The sequence below is a fragment of the Bicyclus anynana genome, chromosome 21 (assembly GCF_947172395.1).
Source record: "Bicyclus anynana chromosome 21, ilBicAnyn1.1, whole genome shotgun sequence".
Classification (NCBI taxonomy): domain Eukaryota; kingdom Metazoa; phylum Arthropoda; class Insecta; order Lepidoptera; family Nymphalidae; genus Bicyclus; species Bicyclus anynana.
In genome coordinates this window covers 13223622-13250475 of record NC_069103.1, presented here as the reverse complement: position 1 = coordinate 13250475, position 26854 = coordinate 13223622, and the positions used below count along the sequence as shown (strand labels likewise).

Here is a 26854-nt window from a genome sequence, read left to right as displayed (position 1 = left end):
ATGTGTCTAAGATACATTAGAGATAAGAAAAATAACATTTAAACAAATGGAGAGACGCAATTATGATGCTTGTTAGTGTTAACATCATCTCTATGGTGCTATTCTGTACGTTGATGTAGCTCGTCGACGAGATCGTCGTTGAGTTTAAAGATGTTCGTGTATTAGGATGTTCTGGGAATTATTATCAAATATTACCGAGATAAATAAGTTCGTGTAAGTATTTATAGGGTATTATTTTCAAATCAACTATTGAAAGTATACCTGGTTTGTAGTAAAAAAAAATATATAAATATTAAGGTAGTTTTAATTTTCCTTTAACTTGTTTTATTTATAATTTTCTTTACTTTATTGTACTAAGTATTTTGAAAGTGCTTTTATTTAAAATAAGTGTAAGTTGTAAAACTTTGAGCCAATCATGTTGTACTATTTGTTATTTTTAATAAAAGAAAAACAATCATACCTACCAATAGATAAAGGAAATTAAAGAAATATTCTACTCTACAATTAGGTATCTATACTAATATAATAAAGCTGAAGAGTTTGTTTGTTTGTTTGTTTGTTTGATTGAACGCGCTAATCTCAGGAACTACTGGTCCGATTTGGAAAATTATTTCTGTGTTAGATAGACCATTTATCGAGGAAGGCTATAGGCTATATATTATCCCCATATTCTTACAGGAACGGGAACCACGCGGGTAAAGCCGCGCGGCGTCAGCTAGTATTGTATAAACTCCTGCGCATATCTTTTTAGGTCTTATAAACACTATTTTGAATAACAGTTTTTACATACAGTAATGATTTAAAACTTATTTCGTGATTGCTCTATTTAAAATCCGAGTATATTTTATTTATGTTGTTACTTATTTACGAGTATATTTATATCGTTATTATTTTTAAGTCCCGTCATGACCACGGTCCATGCTACTGTATCAAAATATCGACAGTAAAAACCTCGTCGTTTTATAGTGGTATATAAAATAAATACCTAACAGTGTTTATAGATTTCATCAAAGAATCAACGTTGAACGCGAAGATGTGCGCCTCGTCCACAGAATAGCCCCGCAGATGCTAATGCGGGCAGTTCACTCGCACTTCGCTCAAATGTTGTGTCTAATTTTGTTATTCTTGACTTCATGAATAAAACATGTGTTGGCCGTATGTGCGTTTAATATGTATTAAAATTGGCAATTTCTTAACATGGACTTCGTACGTAGATGAAAAAAAATATACAATTCCTGCGCGTTTGCTGTCTGTACGCACTTTAATGCTGTTTAATGTTTTTTATTATTTAAATGTAGGTATAACAAGGATACGGTTTATCTGTTTTTTATCATCTGCCTATTTAATTCTTACCCGGGCTAATTTTTGCACGCCACTAGTTATAAATAACTTCTTACTAATGTAGATATGTATGACAAAATATTCCTTTTCCCTCCAACTAGTTGGAACGACTGTGTTATGACTAGTTGTGGAGTGGGTACGACAATAATCCCAGCGGGGATCGAACCAAGACCTTTCGATGTTGAATCCGGCCCCTTTTCTACTGAGCTATTGATGTTTGAATCTATTTTACCCGGGCTATAACTTTGTCGGTAGTAAGTAGCCTCGACCGAAGCCTACAACAAGACAAGCTCAATGTATATAACTAGATATACATCCTACATTAACCTAATTTAAATGGAACCCACGACCACTCCATTGAACACCAAAACATTACAAACAGCGCTAGAGGTTAAATACATAATAATTTTACCTAATATATCTACAGGTGAAGCCGGGGGCGGTGGTTAATACACATAAAAGCATGGACGCCATCAAAAACCATGAGTCGGCGATTGTAGATCGATCGACCCGCGCCGCACCTGTTCATCGCATACACTCACCATTAGGTGTGCCACGCGGTTTCATGTGGGATAAAAGATCTTAAATAACCTAGGACACTAGCACGGAATAATATTTATCTAGATACCGTTTCACCCAGGCGTGCCTTGAAGATTTGTGCCAAGAACCTGTGCTTCTACTAATTTAATGACTTTATAATATTCGTTAAAATATGGATTTCATACTATTAAAAAACAATTGACAAATTGATATGTTAAAAAGTTTTTTGAAGTTAAAAGGCTTAGGGTTTTCTCTACTATATACGGACGAAAGCACTGGTGTCTACTATTTAAGTAAATTGAGGATATAGTATCTAAGTATCGTATATGTCTACACTTCTATGATTGATTATGTGTTCAAAGTTTATTGGATTACAATATTATAGCCGGCATACATCGTGTAGGTATATAAATGAAAGTTCTCAACAGTTTACGACTCATTCCAGCGTATTATGATTGTTTTATGTGCTGATTTGCGCTTTATCGTGCGCTGAGGTCATTTTGTGACCGGTTTATTGCGTTATTAAAAAGCCTAGACCTTCCGTCTTCCTATCATGATAATATTAAGACTAGTGACTCGCCCCGGCATCGCAGAGCATTTTTCATATTTAATATTGCCTCATTTTCCGAAGTTTTGTTTTTTTTATATATTCCTGTACATACCTAATATGTAATATATAAGCATGTTTGTAAGCGACTTTTTTCAAAAACTACTAATCAGATTTAGATGGTATATTTTCAATGAATGTTTGAGTGTATACTTAATTAAAAGAATCCATAGATACTTTTAGATAAAAGGAACAAAACACGGATTAATTTGGGTTATTTGGTTCATCGTAATTACACAATAGGTGCCAGGCACAAAATTTTACGGGGACGCAGCGGTGTCTAGCTAAATATAACTCCATGCTTTGAGCTAACTACTGTCTAATCAAAACACTTGGTTGACGGTTTAACTATATTTATTTTTTAAACATTACAGACATTCTATAAAATTAAAAAAACGAAAACAAAATGAAATTTTACTACATATGTAGTGTATAGGATCATTCTATTTAATAGGTAAACTTCACCTTTAAATCTCAAAAGGTCTTGATTCCAAAACTGTGAAGCCAGTTTAATGTTTAAAAAAAATCACTCGCGCTTCTTTCTATCAATTGAAAAAAGAACATACAGTTATTTAAGTTTTGTTAGCTTTTTACAAAAGTAAATAGATAATACATAAATGATTGCAAAAAAAAATCGTAACGACACAGTATAACATTTCCTTATTAATTTAACCAGTAAATTCACTTTTAACTGACCCTACAAGTTACCAAATTGCATGTCAGTTTTAAATACATACATTACATCGTAAAATTATATAGGATGTATTTAATATAACAATTATTGTAGGCATCCTACCGCCCTAGCGTTTCCCCGGGTTAATGCTAGGTTCATAATAGACAACCTGGGGTTGTACCTGGGTATTACGGCAATTGTAGAGGGGAAAAGGACAATTGCTTTATCATTTATGTTGTTTTTTTTAAATTCATTTCAAATATCATTATATATTTTTTTTATATTTATATTACAATCTAATATTATCTAATAAACTAATTTTTAACGGGATATTAAGTATCTCATTCCTCATTCTTCCAGTGTAAGTTCCATTAAAATCCGTTCAGCCGATTCAGAGATTTGCCTTATCAAACTAAAAGACATATAGCCAAAGTTAAAAAAAAAAGTTTAATTGTTATCATATAAATAATAATACTTAAACGCATTTGAGAAAACACCAGTCATTTTATTTCGATGTATTGATGTAAAATGTGATTGTATTCGTTAGGATTTTCAAATCATTTGATATCAGGGCTACAAAAAAGGTCTTGTATTTCATCAAAAAAAAATTATCCTCCTATTCTTACTAAGTACTCAATTAAAACTCATAGGGTTGAATTTGATTTGATTATAATCTATACTAATATTATAAAGCTGAAGAGTTTGTTTGATTAATTGAATGCGCATAACTGAGGAACAGGTCCGATTTGAAATATTCTTTCAGTGTCCGATAGCCCATTTATCAAGGAAGGCTATAGGCTATAATTGTTCCCGTATTCCTACAGACACAGGTACCATATATTGATTGTCAATGCTTGATCGTATAAGAAATCATGGCCGGAAAACGAAACTTACAAAGAATTGATGTGGCATGTCCCTGCGTTTCACTTCGAATGTAGCAAACTTGGTAAAAAAATCCGTTTATTAAGATGCCAAATTAAAATGGCGCTCATTTCCAAGAGGTAACCCAGCGGTACAGCTCTGTATACATGGAAGCATTATTTTTATTGGACCGTTCCCAATACAATGGCGCTCTGTGCGCGACGGTTTGCAAATAAATACGCCTTTATAGTTTTACGACTCAAAGCTCTAATATCACTGATTGTGGTGCAGATTTCTTAATGTACCTACTTACTATAGAATAACTCATAGTCGGCGCGTTATCGACTGAGCAGTAAGGCTGTAAATGTCAATACGATAGACGAAACTATTCATAACGCAACTTTAAAGTAGACAAAAGTGGCTTTAAATGGTTCGTGAAAAGATACTTGTCGCTTTGTTGTCAGCCTTTCTCTCTAATTTGGCTGACGCTCTTTGCGTGTCTCAATTTTAAGTTTCGACTTTAATCATCAATCATCAAGGGCTGTAATGTTTCAAAAGGGCTTGTAAAGTAAGCTTGATTAAAATAAATGATTTTTACTTTGACTTTATTGATAGCACGACGACGCAGTTGATAACGCGCTTACTTTATACTCGATATCATTCATATTTCCAGTTCGATTAATCCAAGCAAATGCCCGTGACTTCGTCCGCATGGAAAATCCTTTGAGTTATAAAGAGTTATATACAAAGTTTTCCCGACATATAACTTCTATCGACAACGGTTCGTGTCGTACTGAATCGAGAATGTATTACTTTTTGAATTTTGTATTTGTGACGGGTACGACACCGTCGTGTTCCGTACGCTCCATCTGTATATTATTGATTAATCTATGTAAATAAATAAAATAAAACTCTACAGAAATATATCACAGAAAGCGACATAATATGTCAGATTCAGATTTAATACTTAGTTGTGATGGGTAGCTACCATAATTCTAGTGCTCTTAAGCCCTTACCACATCTTACGTTGTCAGTTATTATAATCCAGTGTTACATGAAGATTAGGTACCCAAAGGTTAAATATAACGAGATTATTCTGTCAAACGCTCTATTTGACAGTGATAAAATAAACATTTGACATTTAGAAAATAGCAGTTACTTTTTTTGCTTGTACCTAGGATTTTTCGCTAGCGAAATATTTTATGCATTATTAGCCCTTTTTTACAGTTTGGAGACAGGCCTTTTACCTATGGCAGGGTTATAGTGGTTCTTCTCCGGGCTGAGAAAAGAAAGAAGAATAAAGAATGTTAGAAGAAAGGTACAGTACTTCATAGCCCGGTCCAGAAGTCGAACCCATGGACCTCCTTGATCCGAAGTCACATAGGCTACAGTCAAAGCTATCGTACCTACCTACTTAAAATCTCGGCCCATGATCCGAATTGCTTAACCTCTGACGAGGCAGTTAAATTTGTCTATGGTTTATTTTAGTCTATGCATAGATTGCGTGTCTCTGGTATAGAATAATTCTCTTATTGGCCGGTCAGCGACATGACACACTTACTATCTTACTGTCTTACGTCATCAATTTGTAAGCATTTGACACTATAAGGTCGCCTTTCCATTTGAACTGTGCGATGCAGCGATATCATGCGAGAACACTATGACTATGACGTAAGTTTAATATTGAGTTTTTTTTACTTTATTTAGGTATCAGCATAGTAACTCTCTCACTTCTCTCAAGCGTTCTACTAGATTGAAAAAATATCATATTTTTTGAGACGTGAGTAGATATAAAAAAAACATATTTTTAATTGAATTTTGTTTGACAATACGAGCCAAAACGCTGTCGGCCATCATCATGGCTGACATCAGGCAACGTTAAAATATGGACCATCGTCCATATTTTAACGTTGCCTGATGTCACGTAAACACTAAACCATAACCAAACAGTTTAGTTTTTGTCAAAATTATTAGTTATCAATTAGTTTGACGTTTATTCCTTTTATTGTTTAAGACCATCGAAGTAGATGGTCTATGTATGGACCCCGTCATCAAAAGACGAATCCAAAACTAGGGAAGAGTTTGGAGAAGGAGACGTTTCAAAATTATTTATAAAGTAAGCCTACTGAAATAAATGAATTTTGTTTTTTTTTGATATTATGGGAAGTAGCAATTTATTTTTAAATCTTATTTAACTTTATTACAATGAAAGTAATTACTAGAGACATGGTTAAAATGCAGGTAGACTATAAGAGATGGTTGGAATGTGTAAAAGACAATGTGTGTATTGAGTATGACATGTAGCATCAATTTAACTGCTGATAATGATGATGATGATGATATATGTAAGTAAATTGTTGCAATTATGCAAACATAATTTATTTAATTTTTTTTTTGAAAACGCTTTTTTTAATATTATACATAATTCTAACGTATTGGTAGATAAGCTGCATATACACCGATTTCGTTGTTAATTTAAATCAATACAGTATTTGATAAAATAACGTTGATAACGTTATGATAGAGCGTCTATAGAATTAAAAAAATAATTGAAATTTTGAGAGGACAGTCAGAAACAAAAATACGCTTATTTGAATCTCGTTCAAATAATCTCAGACACAGTATCGTACAGTTCAAGTGGATAGGCAGCTTTAGAGATGTAGAGCAAGACGTCATGCAAGATAATTCAAACTCTCAAAAATAAACCACTCCAAACTCTATGCCATAGACTAAAGAGTGACAATAATTTGGTTGTTAAAAATATTTTCCCATAAATTTTAGGTCAGTGCCAACCGTACATACCGTCACGTACAAAGGGATATGGGTAATTACAATTCTGTAATCATGGCACGCAACACTGTATTACTTTAAATCATTTGAATTATTAATCAAGGTACTCGCATCGATTCACTTTTAAACACCTATTTTATTCTTTAAATGGATCGCTTTTCAACGTGGGCATTTAAAAGACCTTCACGAAAATAAGTACATAAACATTTGAAAATAGAACAATCCGAAGGCGCTAAGCTGTCTCTTAAAAATAAAGCTAGTCATTAAATATTTCGAAAATATGTAATGACTACCTTTTGACGTCTTGAAAGCCGGTTCCAAAATTAAATGATACGTTTTAAAAATGGAATCGCTCAGTCCCGCCCTTTTTTCCTCCGAGGATAACCTTTAGTCCATTCGTGTTGCCATAACAAAAAAAAATGAACCATCCGTACGTTTTAATTTTTTTAAATGACATTCTTGTGGTTTTTTCTCGCTGGGAATCTTTAACTGAGTAATAAGTTTCGTTTCGATCCGGCCGGTTTTTGCGATCCTTATGGTTTCTCGGATTTGTTTCTTTATGATACACAATATGATTAAATTTCGACGGTCGGTTACGCATTGTCGTGGGCCTCGGCCATACGTCACGCCGTCAAACTCTGATGAGTTCCGAGCCAACGATAATTAAAGCCCCGTGGATTAATCGCCACAGTTATTCAAATCTTTGCTCGACTACGCCCGCCGGTCTTTACGATTCGCGTCTTAGGATTAGCACGGGTCGATTCTGAGAAGTTAAAAATCAGCTTTTGCGCCAATACTAATTAAATATGACTAAAACCGTATACCTACGTGGCGATCCGAAAAGTCATTTAAATATTTCCGTGCATACCTACTACCTCCGGAATTCTGAATATAGAGTATATAAAAAACGAGGAAAGGGACGAGGTTTTCGAATTCAGACGGTTGGGGAAGACAGAACCGTCACTTGTGCCCGACACGGGGTGGGACATGATGAACGCCACCCTTAGAGGAGTCGCTCTCTCTCTAACGCACACGTTTGCGCCTAGCGCTGTCTTCGTCGGTGTCATCTGGCGGAGCGTTCACATGTCTGGGGCTACCAGAAGCGATTCGTAACAGTGACTAATGTGTTTGAATAGTTCACAATACCTAATAGTAATAACGGGAGCCGGTATTAAATTCATTGCGCCCCGATGCCGTTCGGTGATTCTTGCGCACACTTGTTTTGGAAATAATAAATACGATAAAAATGTTAGCTGCTATCCTCCGAGGTGTGCTTTTATGTATTCTTCAAATTGATAGCGGTAAATCAGGCATCGTTATACCTTCCGCGACGCTCGGATCGGATTTTACTGCGCTACTCGAGCCGTACGTAATACGACCGTAAAACTTAGAAAAATCTTTTTATATCACCTGCTACGCGGACGAATTGAGACGTACCGCCCGCGCGGGCGACCGGCGCATCGGCACCGGCCACTTAAATTTAACAGCGAAATAACATTATGGCGGGCGCTAGCCATAAATTCCGTTTCATTCATGATACTCGCGGCCGAAGAATTCTCCGTGCGTTTGTTTCTCGGCCATAAATACTAATAAACCGGCCTCGTTACGGGGACACATCGAAAATCGGGCACACGACTTCTTAACGACACCTATTAGGGATCTTCTGTCTGGTCGGTTTAATTGAAAAATTGTATCCAGAGCGCTGCGAGTCGTATCCGACTCCCGCGCCGGATGCGGGCCCAGACGCCCATTATTCCATTTGCCCATCCGCATGGGGACACGCCGCGACACCGACACGTGTCAATAGACGATCGCGCGGGCGTCCGAACGCACCTACCGCTAATTGCTGGCAACACCGGCGTTCTATATCCGAATCCGAGCAGGGCCGAAGGTTGGTCGCCTGACTCGCAACGTTTCGATATCCATTCCGCGGGCTGGAGTGTTTTTCTTGCGCGTTTGTAAAAATAGCCGCCGTGAGCGATGTCGGTGCGCGGATTCGGTCGATCCGCGAGCAGATTTATCGGCGGCCGAGTACCGCGGGGAGGCGTTAACGCCCGTTTTAAGACCGCGGATGAAAGTTTTACTCGCCTATCCATTTTTAATTTGAGCAATTTGAAAAAACAAACACGACCGCCGTAGTCGCTGGCGCGCTCCCGAAACTCGATCAGCTGATCGCTATTGAATTTTTCGCCGTTTATCAGTTGTCGCACATTATTTATGTTCTCGAAATTAATTGTACAGACCGTTAACCCCGCGATTCGGTTCACGAATCGATATCCCCTAGTCTCGGGTTTATCGTAGTTTCTGCGGGAATGTTATCGGCGAGCGTTGTAAACAGCGAGGTCAATAGCTGGCACATGAACCGCGGACGATATCGCCTGCCCCCTTATCGTCTGCTGCACTCCAAGGGACAGTTCCAGACTCTCTTAGTCAGATTTCACGTAAATACCGTCGTTAAGATAACAGTTTCCTTTCGACGCGTCGGCGGCCGTCTCAGTTTTTGCTTTTATTAAAACGCATAAAATAAGTATCTACTTAAAGGATTTTCTTGTCACTGAAATAAGTTGGATTAATTTATGTGGCTCTCGAGATTCGACTGCGAGTGCGTTCGGATACGCGAGGGGTTATTCGACTAATTTTATTGAATTGAGCCAGCCAGTGTTGCCAACTACGAAAAATGAAATGAGAATACGGTATCTCATCATAAATAACGTTGACATAAAGCCGCCCACGCGCATCTTATTACCGTCTGTCCGTTTGTCCGTTCGTTACCACCATTGTGGCTGTGAATGCGAGATTAGCCACACCGAGCTCGTGATTGACTATTTAACTTCGAATTCTGTGACGGACGCCTTTCTAAACGGAGCGCAATGAATTTTACTTTGGCTTTTATTAAATTTTAATGGTCACCGTTCTGGATGTTTATTTTTTAACTAGCTTTTGTTGGAATAACTTGCGGGAAAATTAAATTAAATAACATAATGCATTTTTGATAGTTTGTTTTTGCACTGAATTCGTGAATTGATTGTAAATTGCACTTAGCTGTTTTTTATTGTTGTAAACATTTTTGCCATCAATCTCAATTGACAGCTCTTTACGTGATGCTATCCTTATTAACATAGAATAGTTAGAATAGGATAGCTTTCTGAATCTCTCTATTCAATATCTAGATACTCGTACAGACTGGACTATTCTACATATTTATGGAAGCTTTGGTTGTAATAGTAAAGTGTACTGTTTGTGTGTGAAACTGAAGGAGTGTTAGCAAAGCTGTAACATGTATAAAAAATATCATCTCTCAGTGAATGATTGCTAATGCAATGTAGTTTTTAAATGGAATTCAATGTCACAAGCCTCCAATGTAACACTCATAATAATTTAACAAAACGTATCTGTACTGCTGACGTTTACAAGTCTAATACTTACATCTAAACTATTATTAATTAAATAGTGGACGCCTGCGACTTCGTCCGCGTAGAATTCAGTTTTTCACAAATCCCGCGGGAACAGTGGATTTTTCCGGGACGAAAAGTGCCTATGTGTTAATACAGAATAAAATCTATTTCCATTCCAAATCTCAGCCAAATCGCTTCAGTAGCCGCAGCGTAAAAGAGGAACAAACATACTTACACACAAACTTTCGCCTTTATAATATTAGTGTGATAATGCATATCTAGAACGTGATATTACTTACTGACAAAAAAAGAAATTTAGGTAGATAAATTATATAAAACCTCGGAATTAACAACCTCCTTTGACAAGTCGGTCCAAAAAGATTTGTCATTGGGTGTTATTTAATAATATTTGAATTGATCCCGTCGCATACGTCCGGTGTCGGGGCGATGACCAAATTATTGGCAAGAACGAGTCGTGCCGACTGTCGGGCGCGCGATCGACGCCCAATCCCCCAGATCCGACGCGCAAACGAATAAATCAAGATAAAACTCTTTAATACCAACTTAACAATATCTGCGGACGGTATTTAGAGTGTATTAATTGGTTGGAACAAGTTGTTGAGATTTATGACACTCTGTATTTTGCGGGGGAAAGAAGTCTTTCAATATGTATTAGTGTGTTGAGAGAGATTTATTTTTAATTCGAATGTAAAAACAAACAGTAGGTAGGTAGCTTAAGATGTTTATTACGATATTAACAACAAATTTTAGAAGTCTAACTATATATTAATAATAAAGATGCTTGGAGTTGGAGTCAATTGCATCGGCTTTCATCTACTATACCTACAAAAAGTAGAATGAATACAATTATTTTAAAGAATTATATGGGTTCGAAACAACTGTTGAGTTTCTTGACAGTAAAACCTACCTTCCGAACCAGAGCTAGTAACTACAATCTACAAATAGTCAAAGCAAACAAACTTTCTTAAAATAAATTAATTTTATTTTCAATCAATTAACTCAAAAACGGAATATGAATTAAAATGAATTTTATTTAACTACAATATCCACAGCAATTTAAAAAGGTAGGCTATTAAAACGATCAAAAAATCGGATAATAAAATATGTTAAATAGTATAGAATAACCCTTCAAAACGGCGGCCATATTTCTTTAAAATAAAACACCATCAAATCCCGCGCAAAACAGCACTAGTACCGAAGCAGTGTGATTCCAATTTCAAACCTCGTTATTGCGTTTGAAAAAGAACACGATATTTGAAAAAGATCTGACCAGCTCGTAGGAGTAAAAAGTTCATAGTTCGTATCATTTCTTTTTTAAAAAAAGAACGTTCTTTTTTTATTCGTGTGTTCCGCAAACGGCCTACAATGGCTAGTGTTGTCGGTTGCTAGAGAGGCATTGTCCTTGCAACCCTTGGAGCAGTGAACTGCTGAATCACCTCACTTCAATTAATATTGTTTAATGTATACAGATCCCGACAGCGTATTAGATGGAATTATAACGTTCCGGCAGTCGTGGATTTGTTGATGGACGATAAACAACTTACATCGGTGCTGTTTGATCAGGGAAAGAAGTAACATGACACGGAATAGCTACTAGTAGAGATGTTTTAAAACTTGTGTTACAGATACTTCTGAACAATACATTTTAATATCGCAGTAGCTCTGTCAACTAAACTTTTCAGTGTGATAATTTAATTATAGAAAAAATAATCAGCAAAGTTTCAGCAGAATTTTTATGAAAAAAAATTGTTAGGTAGTACTTACTAAAGTTACAGATTTTGTAATCTAAGCCTACCTGTGACTTTTACGTTTTATAGACTCCTTTTTAGTTTAAATTATTTTTGATTTTGGTATGGCATCCAAATTATCTCTTTCAAAAATCTCACTTAATCTCCATAATCTAGGTTCCTATCTTTAACAAATATATTTAAGTAGGTAAGTACTACATACATAATCATTGAATTTTTTATAGTCACCTACGCAAATGCAAATTACCAAGGAAGATAGGCGCCACAGAAAAAAAATATTATGGCAAGCCGATTATTATGTTACTCGATCACGAATTCAGCGGGAGCGTCTTTTTAAAAGGACGTTTAAGTAGCGGTTACACAATAAACCCCCAAATTAGCGTTCGCGCGAATTAGCGCTGAATCCAAAGTGCGCAATTAAAGAACGTAGACAAACTTACAAAGAGCCAATTCGAAAATGAACAACGATATTCAAATTGAAAAAGGAACGCGCCGTGAATAAAACAATGCGTACGCTCTCGGAACAATAAATATTGTAGAAGGAATCTTCTAGCGGTATTGTCAAACGTTGCTGGTACATGATAATGGCTGATGTATTTTTTATATCCAATACAAGTAATAATAATGCTTCTTCTACTTTATTCATATTTCTGAGCTATTCCATATTTAAATATTTAGATCTTTCACGGTAATATAAACCTTATTTCAGTTGAAACAAGGATGAGAAATGCAAATACATTTATTCTCAAGTGATGTGGTGAGCACGTGAGTCGCCTCATCTAATTATTATAGAACGTACCTACTGGTACAAGCCTATTATAGTATGAACTGAGATCTATGACCATAAATCGTGCGTTCGGATACTTTCATGTTAATTTTTTAAATGAACTATAAAATATACTATATTTATAAAATATAAAATATATTATACTTAAGTTATTTAGATTTTTTAATAAAGAAACTAAAAAATACTTTTTAATCTAAATTAAACGTAAACTAACAGTCAACGGTCTAGAAACGAGTTTTTTTTTCAGTGAAAAAATACATAAACAACGGAAAATTTACTATGTTTTGAATAACAAATTTTTTATCTGTGTCGCACTTGTATAGACATAGAGGGTTAGCATAAATCGCTAGAGTCCGAATGAAAAACTCTAAATTTAAATAACAAATCAGTAGGTGCGTCTGTATCGTCGGTCATCGGTCCGGTACAAATAGATTTCAGTCTAGTCTCAGAACTACATAATCTTAAGGAACGTAAGTTTGTTTCCAATAAAAAAAACCGACATGTTTTTAGATAAAGTAGTAGTTAGAAGAGGCGTTGGTCACAGACATCAACATCAGAGAGTTTACCTACCTACTAAACTGGCTCCAAAAAAGAAAAAGAAAATCTTATCATACAAATACTAGGTCTTTCGTTCTTCAAAAAAAAAAACTTCGTAGCAACCAGGAATTATGAATTTAGGTTGTTACAACCCGGTCTTAGCAAAGAATCAAGCCGTCAATGTTAAAAAAATTCATTAACATTTGATAATCACTAACAAAGTCATACATTATTAAGTAATAATTTTATTTAAAAAAATATTTAATAAGCCAAACATTAAGCCCACCAACCCACATTAGAGCAGTGTGGTAGACCTTAATGTAACATGTGGATTTGTAACTAAGTAGGTAAATGGTTTAATTAATATAACTTGTCAATTCCAAATCAATCGCGCAAATTTTCAAACAAAACAAATATGAAGCAAGAAATTTTTACACTGTACCTACAATGGCTCTTCAGTTATCAAGCCATAAATGCCATAAAATGATTTATCGCCCATCTAATAGATATTTACGAGGACCCAGCTATGCTGTTTAGCTCAGTTTTACGAACCGAGTGCGCTAAGTGAGTGTTGGCTTTATGTTTCAGCGTTCAATCTTTTGTAATACTTACGTGCACACTAATTAATGGGTAATAACCTTTAATTTCTATTGCGACCGTAAACTAAATAATAACAATTAGTAATTGTTATTCACTTTCTCAGTCATGTTAATATATGTATATGAAATAATATTATAAAGAAGTTAGATTTTATTGTTTGTTACGACTCCAAAAACTACTAGACCGATGTTTAAAATTCTTTCACCAAAGGAAAGCTACTTTATCAGTAAATAGCACTGGCTAAACTTGTGAATCGGTGAAGCTGCGGGGGATTTGAATTATTTTATTATTTTTCTTATTGGGTGTTATTAAAATAATTTCCAAAGTAAACATTAAAATATTATAAATTAGGTCTTAAAGTATGTATTTCTCATGGGAAAGGAATAAATTACAATATTTTTTTGATACTAAAATACTAGAAAACTTTACAATCTAAATAATCTAAATAAATATTTAAATATTATTTTTAAAGAATAAGAGTTGAATCAGGAGCAATTAATTGTACACAATATTAAACAACTAATTAACTATTCAAGAGCTGCAACTTAAGTGCCATGAAATTGGCAAAAGAAGCAACTCTTATAAATTAAAAAAAAAAACTTTTTGTCACTTTGCCCAAAAACATGGAATTTTGATTAAACAATTTTCTCCCACAGCTCCAATTAAAAATAATCACTGTTACCTAAAATATTTGAGGTTAAATACAAATTATTATCGTAACACAATATATTACTAGTATTATAAAATAAACTTCAATCTTTGTCCAAGAACATGGTATTTTGATTAAACCATTTTCTCCCACCAATGCCATTAAAAATAATCACAAAAATTTTTAGATTTAAGATAGCCACGAAGTATTCAAACTAATAGTATTTATAATCTACTCCCACGGAGAAAAAAACTGTGACGTACCGGAAAGACGGTGACCATTTTCTAACCCGCTATAATCCGGCTTTGAAAAATAGCTATTTCTAATCACCACATCGCATTAAAAACGTAATGTCCCCGGACCGGTCGCGCCGGTTTCTTTTATTATATTTAATATATCATTCGTCGTATATACTGTTATATAATACATCAAACCTTAATTTATCTGGTCACCGAGGAGGCGATGACCATTTTAAGTGTTATTTATCTGTTACAGAAATGGAGTTCCAAGTTTAAAATTAAAGAACTGATAGGCGCGCTCGTTCTGTTTATAAAAACATTGTCAGTGTATCCGAACGATTTTTTTTTTCTTTTTAATTACTTTTTTGTGCCTAAAACAAAATGTATTCTTGGAATTTTAGTTTATTTAATTTAATTTAAAATTATTGTTATCGTTTTTCATTAATGAAATTGAACCTCTTTTTTTATTCGTAATAAGTGAATTAGTTGCATGTAATTTTTGAATGAACGATACGTTATCATACTTACGAGTTATTCATGTAATGTATGGGTGTATGTTCATTATGTTATTATCTACAAGACTTCCTGAACATCAACCGAAAAGTCTTAAACGGTGTTACCAGAATAAAAATAAAAAAACGGCTTTACTTATCTTCAGCAAACTTCACAACAATTGTTGTACCATTATTTAACAGTTAAAAGCGAGTTGTTTATCGGTAAATGTGAATGAATTCACCGGTGCAATATACCGGTATTATCTACACTGTTGGGAATAAATGTTTAATAACAAATTTAATTTTGTCGTGCCAACGACCGGTGCAGTTTTAGTTTACGATAGGCTGTATGACTTGTTACCTTTGCCGACATATTAAAAAACAGTTTTCTCTTTAAAAAACTTTGAAAATAACAGGCACAGACATTTTATGTAGTTAGCACATGGAGGTGGATATATTTCCCAATAAATAAAATTCCAAGAAATTATAGCGAAGTAGCAATAAAATCAGAATGTTTTATCTGAATAAGAAACATACGTTTTTGTCTTGTAAGTACATTAGTTATGTAATTTGATGATTCAGTTCTTTCTAATAAATAAAAAACTGTCACAACAAACTTCTATGTGATTTTATGATTATTTTTCTCCTCGACGAAATTCATAGTGGATTGACTACAAAGACATTTTCTCGTGTTGAAAATAAAATATATGAATGTTCTATTTTCGTTAGAAAGCAAGATTAGAAGATAGCTTTTGTTTTAGGCATCGACCACGTTGGATATAGCAATTAACCTATTTCACGCCACTGCAAGCCGAAGATGAAGGCCGTTGTAAGAGAGGAATTTGTAGCCTTAACCCACCACGCTACTAATGCCGGTTGGCGAGCTGAGTGTATTAATGTTTAGATACTAAACTTACATCAATTTCACTATGTCAACATTAACGGCCGACGGCTTCTAAAATTCTAAAACTCCTAGTTACTTCGAAAATCTCAGAATGAATATTAAATACAATTACACCCGTTCCAGAACTTGACCCCAGGAACTCATAATCTATAACCATATAGGTTAACCACTGCACCACTGGAGTTATCACTAGGTAAAATCTGAATCAAGTTTGACCTTATACCAAACCAGTGCTTTGCTTTTTGGTTAGAGGTCCAAATTTAGAACATCTATTTCTAAATAAAAATGTAAATATAGGTGCTATAAACAAAATAAAAAGATAAAAAAAGAAATACCTCCATAACGCGTTATCAATGTTCATTTAATATTTTAGTGGGACAGCGTAAAGTATTATCGTCTAATAGTTGTGGAATTGATACCGTTATCTGGATACATCGTAAAATTTATGATACACTCTCGCTTAACAATATTCGGACAAGTCTAGTGCAAATATAATTACGTGGGGCAATTTTCGGTTGGGAAATTTGATCGCGTTATGGCAACACTGGGTGGTAAAACTCGAAAAGGCCAGAATTAAAAAAGTAGCTATAAAAGATAAGAATTCAAAACTTACTACGTGGTACTTAATCAGTTTGTTCTATTTTTGAATAAATATTTCCTTCCTCTTTTTTTTTTATTAAACAATTAAACAAAATTAAGAAATAGTGACTAGCTATGTGTCTGCGTGAAATATAGTAATTGTAGTATTTCACGGTTTTTAACTACTTACAATAAATTATTTTTTTATTAGGTATTGTTCAAGAGCGGAAAGGGAAATTAATTTTGTGCGTATATTATATGGTTTGTTATAGGAGTTTTCAAGGAAAACCCACGCACCTAACTGCAAATAAATCCATCATTTTGTAAAAAAAAAAATTGCGTACCATAGAGCTGTAGAACGCAACTACATAATTAGCATTCGCTCGTAGTATTATGCAAATTAAATTGTACGAAATTGCGAATATTTCCATTATTCTTTATTAAAGTCTAGATTTCACGTTTATCCAAAGCCATTAAAAATGTTGGGAATATAAATCTAACATGTTTGATACCGGAAACGCATTTAAATTTTATACCATACAAGTACACATAAAAAAAATTTAAATAATTTTCGACTAATTTAAAAAACTAACTAGGAAGACGCCTTAAGTAATTGTTATTAATTTAAAAAACGTTAGGAAATAAATTTTAATCAAGTTTTCATTAGGTAATAAATAAGTAGAGTACCTATTTTAAGTAAAAACAATTTTAAAACGTGGCGAATGAAGGAGTTTTAATATTTAAATAGGTGTAGGTACCTACACCTATTTAAATATTAAAACTCCTATAAGATAGATAAAAGAAGCTATAAAAAACCCTAAAAATGAATTTATTTTTGCGAAAATCAACTTCCGGTACACAAGTCCTACAAGATGTTTGCTAGTTTAAAAAATAAATATTAATTGACATGGAATCGAACCCAGGACTTACAAAATAAACGATACCGAAACGTCAAAAACTGAAACTAAACTATACCCGATTTAATAATTTAATTCACAAACTTTAAAACAAGAGTTAATTTTTGAAACAACTGTAATTTTAATACATGAGACACTAAATGTCTGTTTAATCGTTTCTACTAACAATTTGATTGGCATTTTTTGTTATTTAATGAAAATACATGTAAGCATTAAATTTAATTAATTTTTGGAACACTTAATTCATAAATCTTTTGTTAAAATCTCAAAGAAAACTGTCGGCAGACAAAAGCAAAGCATTTCATACTATTTTTTTTATAAGTTTGGCTTTAATGTTGTGTTATTTAGCACACAAAATCTAAAAGTTGTACACTCAGTAACTATAAAGTGGACAATTGCTTATAATGATTTCCTGTATTATCTAAAAAAATTGTAATATCTTTTAATTTGCCTTCCAACAAAGAGTACCGGCTAGTCTTTACAATGGTAGATTTCTCAAAAATTTTACACCGCTATTTTTCATTTTGGTAAATAAAATTAAAAACATTTAAACAAACTCAAGGATATCCTACAATAGGGTAGGTAATTGAAAAGTCTTATTTATTTATCTAAACAAATAGGTATGGTATGTCATGTTTTAAATTTTGATATAATGTAAATTTATTATGAAATTATAGATACCACAAGTCACTGTTAAAAAAATCAAACTGCTGCAAGCACAGCTCTGAGTTATTTGTTCCAGACCTTTTCAATCTGTATTCAAACCATTAGCGCTGCGGGCATGTGAGATTACTTGATCATTGGCTGACATTACAAAACTTTATGTAGGCTTTAGGTACGATTTTTTTAAAAGAACTTTTGAAACAAAGAATTTGAATTTCGAGATACCAGCGAATACAAAAACATACAAAACCCTAAGATAAGTTAAATTGCCAAGTACTTGCACTACAAGAAAACCGCGCCGAAGCGAAACGCGAAAATGATAATTTTTATGTAAAAATGAATTACCAACAAAGTTAAGTTAATGTAACATTAAATACACACTATACCTTTGTTTATAATTATAATTCTTAATTATTCATTGTTTGTTCACATTCGAGTGAATTTATTAGAATTATATTAAACCTAAGAGCAACGGTAGGTCATCGCGTCGATTTAAATTAAAATTTATGTTAATTTTCATATTGCTTTACACATTATATTAAATGCGTTATGTATGTAATTAAATACAAAAGATTTTAATGTATTTCTGTTATCAATCATATCTAAATCACATTGTTAGCAACTATGAAGCCCTTTGATTCAATTTTTATTTCAAAATTGTACTCGTACCTTTCCTATTTAGGTCTAATCTTTTTATTTTTTTATTATTTGGCCTAAGTAATCAATGTTTATTATACATTTATTATTATTCAGTAAATAATTTTAAGTATTTGTAAGTATTATTTAGTAAATAATTTTAAGAATTTGTAAGTATTATTTAGTAAATAATTTTAAGTATGTGTAAGTATTATTTAGTAAATAATTTTAAGTATTTTTGTATTTTTTGTATTTATAATCCATTTTTTTGTTTCAATAAAGTCCACTTTAGACCCTCAATAGCTCAACGGTAAGAGCGGTCGGACTCATCACCGAGGGGTGGTGGTTCGATCCCCGCCCCGTTGGTCTATTGTCATACCCACTCCTAATACAGTCTTTCCCGACTAGTTGATATAGCGGCGAATGGGAATATTGGTCATATTAAAATATTTACCAACAATTGTTTTATAGGATAACAAGTGAGCAAATTCTTTTACCGGATACAAATATCATTGGCGCCCAGTCCAGTGTACCTGTGACTGGTTACTACGTACGTACCGGAACGCTAAGTTGTTTAATTTTACTACAGCAATAGAACTTTGTCACGTTATATGGAGTTGTTTTATGTCAATTATTCATAATTATGAGCAACTTTTGCAATATACTTACGAATTTTACTGTTATTTATAGTTTCGTGCTAAAAAAGGTGGCAAATGAAAACAAGTTTATTACAAAATTTAAGTGGTTTCATACGCTCATCACTATTTGATATTTTTGTTTTAATTATTATAAACGCAATTAACACATAATAAGATATGATATCATTCCATTATTTAAATAAATACATCTACCACGCATAATATATGTCAACGTTTTACGAAATTAAACTACCTATTTCTAAAAACTAAAGACTTTTACTAGGTAACATTACAAGTTATTATAATACCTAGTTAATCTTTTTGTTTGTTAATTTAACTTTACATTTAATATATTATGTTTTAGCTTACACGTGGCGGAACTACTTAGGTTTAACTACTAATAAATTAAAATAAAGCGTATCCTATAAAAATAGATGTCTAGGTATCTTCTTAGTTTAACATATAATATATAATATAATAATATAATAAAGCTGAAGAGTTTGTTTGTTTGTTTGTTTGATTGAACGCGCTAATCTCTGGAACTACTAATCCGATTTGAAAAATTCTTTCAGTGTTAGATAACCCATTTATCGAGGAAGGCTATAGGCTATATATTATTCCTGTATTCCTACGGGAACGGGAACCACGCGGGTGAAACCGCGCGGCGTCAGCTAGTAATATATAAAAATGAAATTAAAATAAAAAACATATAAGTACAATTACATACTACCTATTTAATAATTATATATAGTTACAATGTGTTTTTGTGTAGCTACCTAACTACTTAATATGTATAAGTACCTATGATATAGATTATATTTGAAGCTAGCCCGTTCTTGCGTGAATACAGGGATAAAATATAGCCACTCACATATAACGTGGCTTTGTAGTGGTAAAAGAATCTTCAAAATCGGTTCAGTATATCCAGAGATTACTTACCCTCTACAACTCTACAAACTATGTCTTTTTATACCAAATATTACTATTGATAGGTATAAGTACTGTTTTTACACATAGTTGTGTTTTTAATTAAGTTAACATGAAAATGTGTTGGATATTGGTTAGCCTATGTGGCTTAGGAACACGAGGTACTGGGTTCGAGCCCTGGGTCAAGCTGTAAAATACTGAGCTTTTCTTCTAATTTTCAAAAAAACTCTCAACCCAGGATGGGAAAGTCGGTGGACACCCTAGAAAAGCTTGTTAAACCGTCGGTCCTGGTTATTATCATTAACATCTGATAGAGATAATAAAAGAGTTAATATCATCCTAAACCCAACACGCATTGGACCAACGTGGTGGTTCTAAACTCTACATCCACTCTCCTATATGGGGGTAATGAAAATACTCATAATATGCTCTCTCTCACTGTTGAGAATGGGTCTCCTCTCAGAATGAGAGGGATTAGGCCAATAGTCCATCACACTAGCCCATTGCGGATTGACAGACTTTACACACGTAGAGAATTGAGAAAATTCTCTGGTATGCAGGTTGTTTTTCCTTCACCGTTTGAGACACATGATATTTAATTTATTAAAATGCACACAACTGAAAAGTTGGAGGTGCTTGCCCCGGACCGGATTCGAACCTACGCCCACCGAATTGAAGAGGTCCATATTCACTGAGCTATCAGGGTTTTTACTACTAATAATGGTGAAATACAATTCTATTTATTTTCAAATTTCATATAAATTCTATAGATAATATGCATCCGGACACATATACTTAAGTAATACTGAATTCTATGTCTAGGTCACTTTAGATATTGTTTATCCTCAATCCTGATTATAATACCTAAATATTACAGCTTATCAGATTAAGCTGAATGTAGGCAGTGTACTAAGAAATTGATCGTTAAATGTTTCTAAAGCGCCAGAGGCGTGGTCTTTGCGATAGCGATAATAAAAAAAATATATCAATTCTCTTTGCCTGTTTGTTTTTTTTTTCAACAATTTAAAGCTTTAAGTGGTGTTTATTTTTTTTTTTATTAGGTAGTAGTTCTGGATTCCAGTGGTAAGGGTTTATATTTAAATAGTTAAAATTTGCCGCAGGACAACTGAAACTGGTTTGACATTAAGTAAACTAAAAAGATGTTAATTTGGTAGTACTTGTTTAAATACCTAAGACCTATTTTGCAACACCGTGCTAGACGCAATTTCATTAATAGATAACTATTTGCGCCTGTCATACAGCCTAACTAACCTTTATTTAAGATTTTTAACCATTATACCACGCAAACGCTAATAACTGGTGTTGTTAACATTTTACCGATCAACAAACTCTACAATATTTCTAAGTAGGTAGGTTATTATATTATATTTCTATATTTTATATTATAGCTTATGTCATTTATATAATCGTAGGGCGTGACAAAACACTAATAAACTATATATTTTTATTGACAGAAAAAAGTAATTGTCTATAGAAATTTTCATTAGGCAAGAAGTCAGGGCCGTGAAGATATAAAAAAAAAAGAAAATATAAGTGCACGATGCAACGCCGGCGCGTTGTACGGTGCATCATTTACCGACGGCAACTCGATAATGTCAAATCAGAAAAATGCGCCTATCTGTTATTATTATTAAATTTAATGATAATTATCGGAATCAGCTACTTTATTTTTAAATCCCCTTATCTAATAATCAAGTATCGATGTAGATTATAACGTACGAAATAAACTGGTAAGTATTTTTTTTATTGATAATCCTTCTTGCTCTTTATTTGTGTAACACCTAAGCTATTTTTTTGTAATTTCCTGATAAGCTATCTATTAACACGGGTAAGTCTATAATACTCGACCTATGTCATACGTAACTGTTTTTTAAAACTATAACAACTCAGAAATTGTTAGTTTATATTTAATCACCACGTTGATTAAACACTTATGGTATTTATCAAAAATTATTTTTATAACATAAAATTTAATTACCTATTAAGTTATTTATAAATATTATACAGTATTTCGCTATTTTTAGCATGTTTTTACAAGTTTTATAAAAGAACTCTACATTATAAAAATGTAAATTTTAAACGCTTATGCCTAACTATACATAATGATACCAAATAATGCCTTTACTATTTGAAAATTTGGTTACCCATTTTCGGATACAGGCCTCCTAAATGTATAATAAACTCATGGTATATATTTTAATAAATAAATAATATATGCATATTTATTTGTCATTTTAGTTATTATTAGCATTTTAACATTACTGCCGGTACAAATATAATTTATGGTTGTTACACTTTGTGACAATTTTACTTTTAAACACTCGTAGATAAAAAAATCTAAAAAGGACGGATTAAGCCCGACATATACCTGGCCGACCAAAAACAATGCAACCCTAAATCTTTTGGAAAGTCGTCCCCGAGTATTCCGTTAGGGCGAGAGATTTTTTTTCTCTCCTTTTCATTGTCAATTGAATTTTATTGTTGGTTTCCGAGATAGGCCCTTTTGTGCCCAACCGTGCGTTTAAAGCCGCTTGTAACTTTACCTACGCGGGCACCGTACCCCCGACCCATAAGAGCAATCCACAATAGACCCCCGCTGGAAGCCATTTTATCTCGTTTATTGTTAGACGCGTCTCGACATACTGCAATCAGGTGCTCGATACAGACTAACAAATGTACAAAGAGTCTTTGCTTGGCTTTTGCAGCTTTCAAAAAGTTCAAAATCTAATTAATAAGGCCGCCTTTGCATGCTAATTTTTGGTTTTTTTCTTAATTTGTTTTAAATTGGACACAATATAAATGTATTTTTTTTTCTTCTTCTTAATGTAATGGAAGTAGATATCGTCGGACTTAACAAAAAATAATTTAATAATGCAATTATTTTTTTTTAATTTTCTAAACTGTTTGCAGGCAGTACTTATAATAGATGTAAGTTTTACTTTACCTAGTGACTCTACCAACAGTTCGGAAGATATCAATTGCTTTTTTATGATTTCTCGGCCTTGTTGAATTATTACAAATAAATGGCTTATTAGATAAGTAGGCAAATCTTTACAGACTAGGTATCTCCATAGCTTCAGATTTAATTTAACAAATTTTCTTATTACCATCATACAATAACGTAAAAAATAAAAAGTTATGATTAATATTTGTTGTCGTCAAATGTATGTAATGTTATCCATTTTAAAGCATCCACTAAAAGTCACCGCTGCAGCGTAGCAATAGCTTTAAGCTGAGTGGAAGACGTGGATTTTGTCACTATGTTAATTTTTTTGATAGGTATGTACCAGTGGCGAAGGATACAATTTAGTTAAAGGTAAGCCGTCCCAAAGAAAAGGAAATTCGTATAGTAAGATACAAACTCCGGTTTCTCATAGGTATATAAGATAGATATATCTAGATACAGTACAACAATGAATATGCTTGGATTTTTAAAGGTATCCCGGCGGGAATTGGCTTGCACGAACTCTTCGCCACTGGTATCTTTCTATTTGTTACGTAGTAATAGGTAAGTTCACCTAACTGAACAAAAACCATTTTATTTCTATTAGTAAGTACCTATTTCCATATTTATTAGAAGTAGGTACTTAGCAGTTCTGTGCATCATACCATTAAAGTCAAATTTATTGTACAAAATTTCAAGATTTATCTTAGTTTTTATATATATTATATCATCATTATCATTATCAACCCATATTCGGCTCACTCCTGAGCTCGAGTGTCTTCTCAGAACGAGAGGGGTTAGGCCAATAGTCCACCACGCTGGCCCAATGCGTATTGGCAGACTTCACACACGCAGAGAATTAAGAAAATTCTCTGGTATGCAGGTTTCCTCACGATGTTTCTGTAGATGAAAAATCTGTTAATCTGTCTTTCTATTTTAATGTCTCAAATGACAGTTTATTGTCGCGGCTGAGCTGAGCTTTTACAGCGGCAAAGCGCCCGTTTCGTTTTCATTAACGCCCGTAATGCGTCGGCGGCAACGCATCGCATTCTAAAACACTATAATATATTCCAAACGCGTTCAACTTGTTAAAACAGCTCCCCAGTGACTGAGCACGGTGATATATCGCCTCGGACAATGTTAACCCGTCACATCGCACTACAAAAATCTCGACCGAAAATCTGTATCTCGGATTTTAGATGCCCTAACAGCGGGGGCATAATAATCGCGTACTGACTGTAACAATAAGTTGAAATCGCCCTACATTATATATTTAAACGATTACGTGTAAAAATTTGCAATAAAATCCGTTTAGTAGTTTCTAAGCTTTTCAATTAACAATTTAGTTTGATTAACTAATTGGTATTATCTTCTTCTCTACACAAGCTCTATCAGTTTTAAATGAATTATATTCAATTGATAAATACTGAATTTCTACCGTTTTATGATAAGTGCAGATTAGGGAATTCTGTACATTTGTCACAAACACTAGTGCCATCTTTTGAAATTTTCCTTATAGTGTATTCACTTATGTGTATTTTATTTGTATAATTAACAAGTATTAACTTCTCTATATTATGAATTTATATGATTTTAATATCCTCTAAGCTATTAATTTATGACTACATAACGACCGCATGGGATATAACTACTTTATGTTATGACACTGTGATTTTATTATGTATGCGACTTTATACTTAGACTGATATTAAGTTCTGAGACCTTTTCACTGCAGATAGAAAGACGTGAACGACCTATGACGTTCATATGACAACGTGATTTACTGGCAATTGAGTAGAGATATTAGGTATGCATTTGCAGTAGTTTTACGTTTATTATTTATTGTGGTTTTAGTTATCGTAAATTAATGGCTTATTAAAATTGATGAGCGTTTCGGTTTTACTACTTATTTTAAAACTGTCACTATTTTTTTATTAAACCAGATATTTGGATTTACTATTATTAATAATAATAGCTATATTTCGCATGATATTTAATTATATGCCTACACACTTTTTTAAAACATAATACGTACGTATGTCATACATAATATGACAATCGGATTTTATTGAACACTTATCAAATGTTATGATTATGATACTTCTGAATTATTATAAGTAGGTGACTACCACGTGCTTGTCTCAAAATATGATATTGCTGTAATGACATTAGACCTAGCTGCTTCAACGTATTTGTGGCTTGTGAACTCTACCCTAACCTAAGATATTTTAACGAATATGCTTCTTGAACTGATTACTTGCAGTGTATCACTTAGGCGGTGCATTCGCTATCACTGAGAGACACAAGGCGCTTTCACACGCGGTACATACCCTAGGCTGAGCCATGAAAGCTCGCCCCGAGCCCGGGTGCAGGGCTCCGCTGGCCACCACGAATGTTTTTCGTCACGGGCCCGAGCGAACACTACACTACACGTGAACACATACACCTCTACATATATATTTGTGAATGGACACTGTCACTGCCCGCTAGCTCACTAATGTGACAAGTGTCATAATGCACTCGCGACGGGTTAAGTTTTGGTTTTGGGGATTTGGGAAGGTCGGAACGCGTCGTGGCCGAGCGAGGCGCGGGGAGCGGGAGGCCCGGCGCGCTCGGCAGTCTGGCGGACACTGGCGCGGCCGGCGCGAGCGGGGCCCGCGGGGCGTGGCGGGCGGTCCGGGCGCCGCCCAATCAGCGCCGTCTCCTCCCCGCTCCGCTCCGCTCCACTCCCGCTCCACTCCCGCTCCGCGCTCCACTCCTCGTGCCACTCCTCGACGCGCAGCCGGATCGCGAACGCGCTCAAACTCCTCAGTCCTCGCGGCTACATTGCTTTTTTTTAATTTCACCTTTTAAACTCTCGCGATTATTAATACCTATCTATTGGGGTCGTTGATCTGAATGCCATTTGTATCGCAACTTTACTTACGTTTTTAGTTGACTTACAATAAAATTATTAATACAGTCGAAACGTCGCATCTTTCATAGGTACGGAGCAAGGGCCCGAATCGCTGCGACCCCAATAGGGAAGTGTTTATCAATTTGCCCTGACACGGATTAACCAGGAGTGTGTGACTTGTTTGATGCTATTTGGATGGACTTTTTCAGGCTCGTAGGTACATAAATAGATACTAAAGTTTACAATTAAAATAACAAAAACTTATCAACCTGGGGTTATAGCTTTATACCTACAGTAAAAGGATATTTTTAGATAAACAGGTGTATCTATATCTAGCACTACGCATGCGCCGTGGTGGCGGCACTTAATGGGACTTGTAGGTTTTAATGCGAAAACTTTGATGCGAGTTTAACTCTGTATTATTTGACCGTTAGCCTTTCTAACAAG

General features: G+C 34.1%; 1 protein-coding gene across 4 annotated transcripts in view; it reads right to left on the bottom strand.

Moving 5' to 3' along the window:
* Window positions 1-26156, bottom strand: part of LOC112054591 (homeobox protein homothorax) — a 430497-nt gene extending 404341 nt beyond the window's left edge. For all 4 annotated transcript variants that reach the window (XM_052888253.1, XM_052888254.1, XM_024094433.2 and 1 more), the window contains exon 1: window positions 25842-26156. In XM_052888253.1, coding sequence (XP_052744213.1) covers window positions 25842-25856 — 15 coding nt within the window. In that variant the 5' untranslated portion in view covers window positions 25857-26156. The remainder of the gene's footprint in view (window positions 1-25841) is intronic.
* Window positions 26157-26854: the final 698 nt, after the last annotated feature.